This window comes from Octopus bimaculoides, chromosome 4 (assembly GCF_001194135.2).
Source record: "Octopus bimaculoides isolate UCB-OBI-ISO-001 chromosome 4, ASM119413v2, whole genome shotgun sequence".
Lineage (NCBI taxonomy): Eukaryota > Metazoa > Mollusca > Cephalopoda > Octopoda > Octopodidae > Octopus > Octopus bimaculoides.
The window spans coordinates 144,318,661-144,322,927 of NC_068984.1; the positions used below are offsets into that span (position 1 = coordinate 144,318,661).

The 4,267-nt window shown below is 39.4% G+C and overlaps 1 protein-coding gene across 1 annotated transcript in view; it reads right to left on the bottom strand.

Moving 5' to 3' along the window:
* LOC106881914 (calmodulin-regulated spectrin-associated protein 1) overlaps positions 1–2,509 on the bottom strand; it is an 89,647-nt gene extending 87,138 nt beyond the window's left edge. Inside the window, exon 1 of the mRNA XM_014932434.2 lies at positions 1,439–2,509. Coding sequence (XP_014787920.1) covers positions 1,439–1,525 — 87 coding nt within the window. The 5' untranslated portion in view covers positions 1,526–2,509. The remainder of the gene's footprint in view (positions 1–1,438) is intronic.
* Positions 2,510–4,267: the final 1,758 nt, after the last annotated feature.

The window sequence follows — 4,267 nt, forward strand, 5'->3', positions numbered from 1 at the left end:
TATATATATACATATATATACATATATATATATATATACCCCCACAGTTTCCTAATTTCCTTTCTGATTTGTGTGTGCAACTGTGTACTGTTACAAGGGTGGATGTGAAAGTGAGTGTCGGCGGTTACAAGTATGTTTCCCGAGTGTGACTGAATGTGTAGCTACAAGTGTAACTGGTGTGTGTTCGTGTGTGCGCGCGCGCGTCTACTTGTGTCACTGCGTGTTTTGTAACAAAGTGTGTAACTATTACGTGTGTGTTTTGTATAACTGAGTGTATATGTTTTCCCTCTCAGCCTTGTTTGATGATCGAATGTGTAAACTGTGTCAGCCATTGAAAATTCTGTCTTACGTCATTCCAACACATGTTTTTTTTTTTCTGGGAGAGAGAGACGAATGGGGGAAGACACTGTTGCCCTTTGAATTTGTTTTAATTGGAAACACACACACACACACACACATACAACACTAACCACCTCTAGACACACACGTAGGACTGTTGCATACCTCTATCATCGCCATCACAGGTGACAACATAACTGACACACGGGGGGGGGGGTCGCATGGGAAATATGAAAAATAAAATCGATGCCGGTGAAATTTGATCTCGAAACCTGGAGAGAAGTGAGATTTAATGCTGTCCTCTCAGCCTTCGTCTCGCGCCCTGCAATTATTATGTTACCCCCGCCAGAACCATATAATTAACCATCGTTATTATTACTACTACCATTATAATTAACTAATTACAAGCCGACAACACAACTTCTGTGTTGTCGTTTGACATGGTTAAAAATAGAAACTAAATCGTCTTCAAATCCCAGTCTATTAGTTGTGATGAAGAACACTAAAGATATATTATGACTGAATAAAAAGATGGGATGGTCACGGCTGGAAGTGCTTTGATTAAAGGTTTTTCTGGGTCTCAAGAGTGACCTGAGGGCTTTAAACAACCCCATTACCGTCAGTCAATTAACTAACATTAATTAAGAATTTTTAAAAACCATAAACGTCATGAGTAGTCGGTCAACATGCGAGAAATAGCAGCTAAATTCTCTTCATATTACAACCTAAAGTCGAAGGAAAGAAATGCTATGTTGGATACTGTAGTCCTGGGTTCAGTGCTGAGAAAAGAGGGGGTTGGTCACGGCCGGAATGCCTCTGATCACTAGTGATCGGAGTTGACTGCCCTAGAGTTTAAAAAAAAAGACAACCACTAACGGTTGAGAGACGTGCCTATGAAAGAACCTCAAAGAAATAGCAGCCAAATCTCCATTAAAGAATTCCTACCCTCTTTAAATGTGTATACCATTTGGTTTGTAGAAAAATCTGGATAGTCACGATCATAGGTTGCTGTATCATGGGCTGATCTGTACGAGAGAGTTAAATAACAACAACAATAATATATATAAATCCATGGTTTTGGGTTGACTTTCTCACTTACCTTCCCAATATCGTAGTCTTCTGTTGGAATGATTTCTATTATATCGCTCTCTTCCAGTGTAGAACCTTCCGTGTCTCCAGCCTCCATTGTACTATGAAGATTATTAATATCACTACTACGGGATGATGATAATAATAATAATAATAAATAGTGGTGGAGCAACAACACTCATCAACCGACCAGTTGCTGCCGTTTGATACAGAGGGAGATATTACACTCAGACTTTTCGATATATCTTCTTCAGATTAGATCGGGGGGAACCACAGATGATGAGGTAGTGGTACGAATTGCTTAATTAATTATCATCAGAAAGAAAGAGAAAAATCAACCTTGCTTCTTTCTTAATTATTATTAAATTATAATTATCCGCTGTCTCGTTTTTTTGTTTGGTTTTTTCTTCTTAGAGCTTTTTTTCCGTCTGATTTTTCTTTGACTATTTACTACGACTGTCCCTTCTTTTCTTCCTGCAAGGAATTTTTCCTTCCTTCACACACATATATAGATTCTATATATCTATATAACAGACATAATAATTATATAGATATATAGGCGGCTATATATATATATATATATAACTGGGTGCTATATATATATACAACTCGTTTAGTAGTGAATTGGAATTCTTGCCAGAGGTTGAAAATTGTTTAGCCGAAGGCAGACTCTGGCGGAAGAATGAAGTGAGACAGTCGACATCACTGATTCTTGAGAAGACAAGGAACGGTTCCAGGCTTAGAATTCTGGTTTGTGGGATCTTTTTTCCTTGTTGTATGATACATAAATGGTTTTGAGGCAGGACACTAGGCTTTATACATCCATTTTATACAGACAGAGATGGGTATATATATATACATACATACATACAGCTGAAGGTACGTATGTTTGTATATAGATGGATGGTTGTATAAAGATGACTGACTGCCTGTTGAAGTTGGACTAGAGACGGAGGAAGGGGGTAAAGAAAAAAGACGGAGATAAATATAGAAAAGAACTGGAGGATGAGGAGACAGGGGAGATCACTGGGTGCTATTAGAGCAAACAGTGCTAATAGAAGAGGCCGAGAAGAAGGAATGGTTATGAGGAAAAGTGAGAGGAAGGCAGGAAAGATATATTAATATTATAGAGAGGGTAAGATAGGGAGGACTAGGTTACGAGGAAGGGTGAGAGGAGGGCAGTAAAGATGTAGTAATAGTATAAAGGGGGAGAAGAAAGTAGATCATTGAAGATAAAGAGGAAAAGATAGAGAGAGGCATAAGGGAAAGAAGAGTAAAGTTTTAAAAAATTCCAATTCCTTGAGAGAAAACTGTAAAGAGAATGGTTAATGTGACTGGTCGGCACGATTGAATAGGTTTTCGGTAATTATTACGCCGAGGAAAAAGGGGGTTTCATTGAAGGGTCAAGCTAAAATATAAAAACTGCTTATTTTATTAATATTTTTTCAAGCAGCTTGCCGTATCCTAATGGCCTTTATATGGTAGGGGACATGGTCAGTGTGAGGACCGGGAGGTTTTCTAACGCATGCGTACGGACGGCAAGTTGTTGCACACATGCGTGATGGGATAGATAGATAGATAGACAGATAGAGGGAAAGAGCGGAAGAAAAACACTCAGCGGGAGAGAGAGAGAGAAAGAGGGGTGTAACAGATAGATAGAAAGAAGAATATAATAGAGAAGAGAGCGGGGAGGATGTCATAGATAAAGAGAGGGAAAGAAGACTGTAAGAAAGAGGAAGAAAGGTGTGATAGAGAGGTAGAATAACGGAATGTATGAGAAAGAGAAGTAGATTGTAACGAGAGAAAGAAGATAGGATAGAGAGAGAGAAAGAGTAAGAGAGTTAAGGAAGGAGAAAAGTGACAATAGTGAGATGAATTGAGCGGGAAAATTGAGTAATCAAAGGAAATGGGGGGCAGGAAGAAAGAAGGACAGAGGGAGGGTAGGAAAGGCTGAGAAGAGAGAGAATGCTAAGAGTGTGGCTGTAGAAAGAGAAAAAGAGAATAAAGAGGGAGAGAAAAAGAAAGTAGACGAGAAATGTTAATGTATGAAAATAGACAAGATTCAGTAAAGCGGTTAAAGAGCGAGAGAAGCTGAGCGTGGAATGGTGATAAACTGTAGAAGAAGAAAAAGAGTAAAAAGTGAGAGAGTAACAGTTGATGTAAAAGAGTTAGAAAATGTGAGAGAGAGAGAGAGGTGGAGAAAGTAACGGACGACGAAAGGGACATGGGTAAGGGTTGATGTGTAAGAGAGAGTAATAGTCAGTGCGAGCGAGAGAGAGAGTGAAAGAATGGGAAAAGAGAGGGCAAAGGAAAAAGACAGAACGGGTTAGAGAGAGAGAGAGAGCGATTGGGTATTGAACAAGCCATGACTTGATCTTAAGTTCACAGTTTATCTTTCTTAATCATGTTCATTTTATCAGTTGACATTAAAGTTGTATGGACATGTATTAATTGTTGCTGTTGTCAGGGTCGTCTTAGAAGCAATATAGGCCCTCGGGCAGATCAATGCACTGGGTCCTCTGGTATTTACTGAGAGCAAGTCGCAATATGCATAGATCAGAATTAGGCCTCTACACCCGTAAGACCCCTGGGCCTTACCCAGTGCGCCGATGCTTTGAGAGGGCCCTGACTGTTATTGTTCTTTAGTTCTATGCAAACTCTGATACGACAGGGCTGTCAATGGTTTTAGATCTGTGACATCCGATCTTTTATTTCGACATAATCCCCCAAATTATTTTCGGGCTTTCGCCTTTAGTTTCAGGTACATGCAACTGGGATTGCTTGTGAAACCGAAACAAGCCCGAGATATACAAAAATAGACGTGGGTGCCATGAGTAAA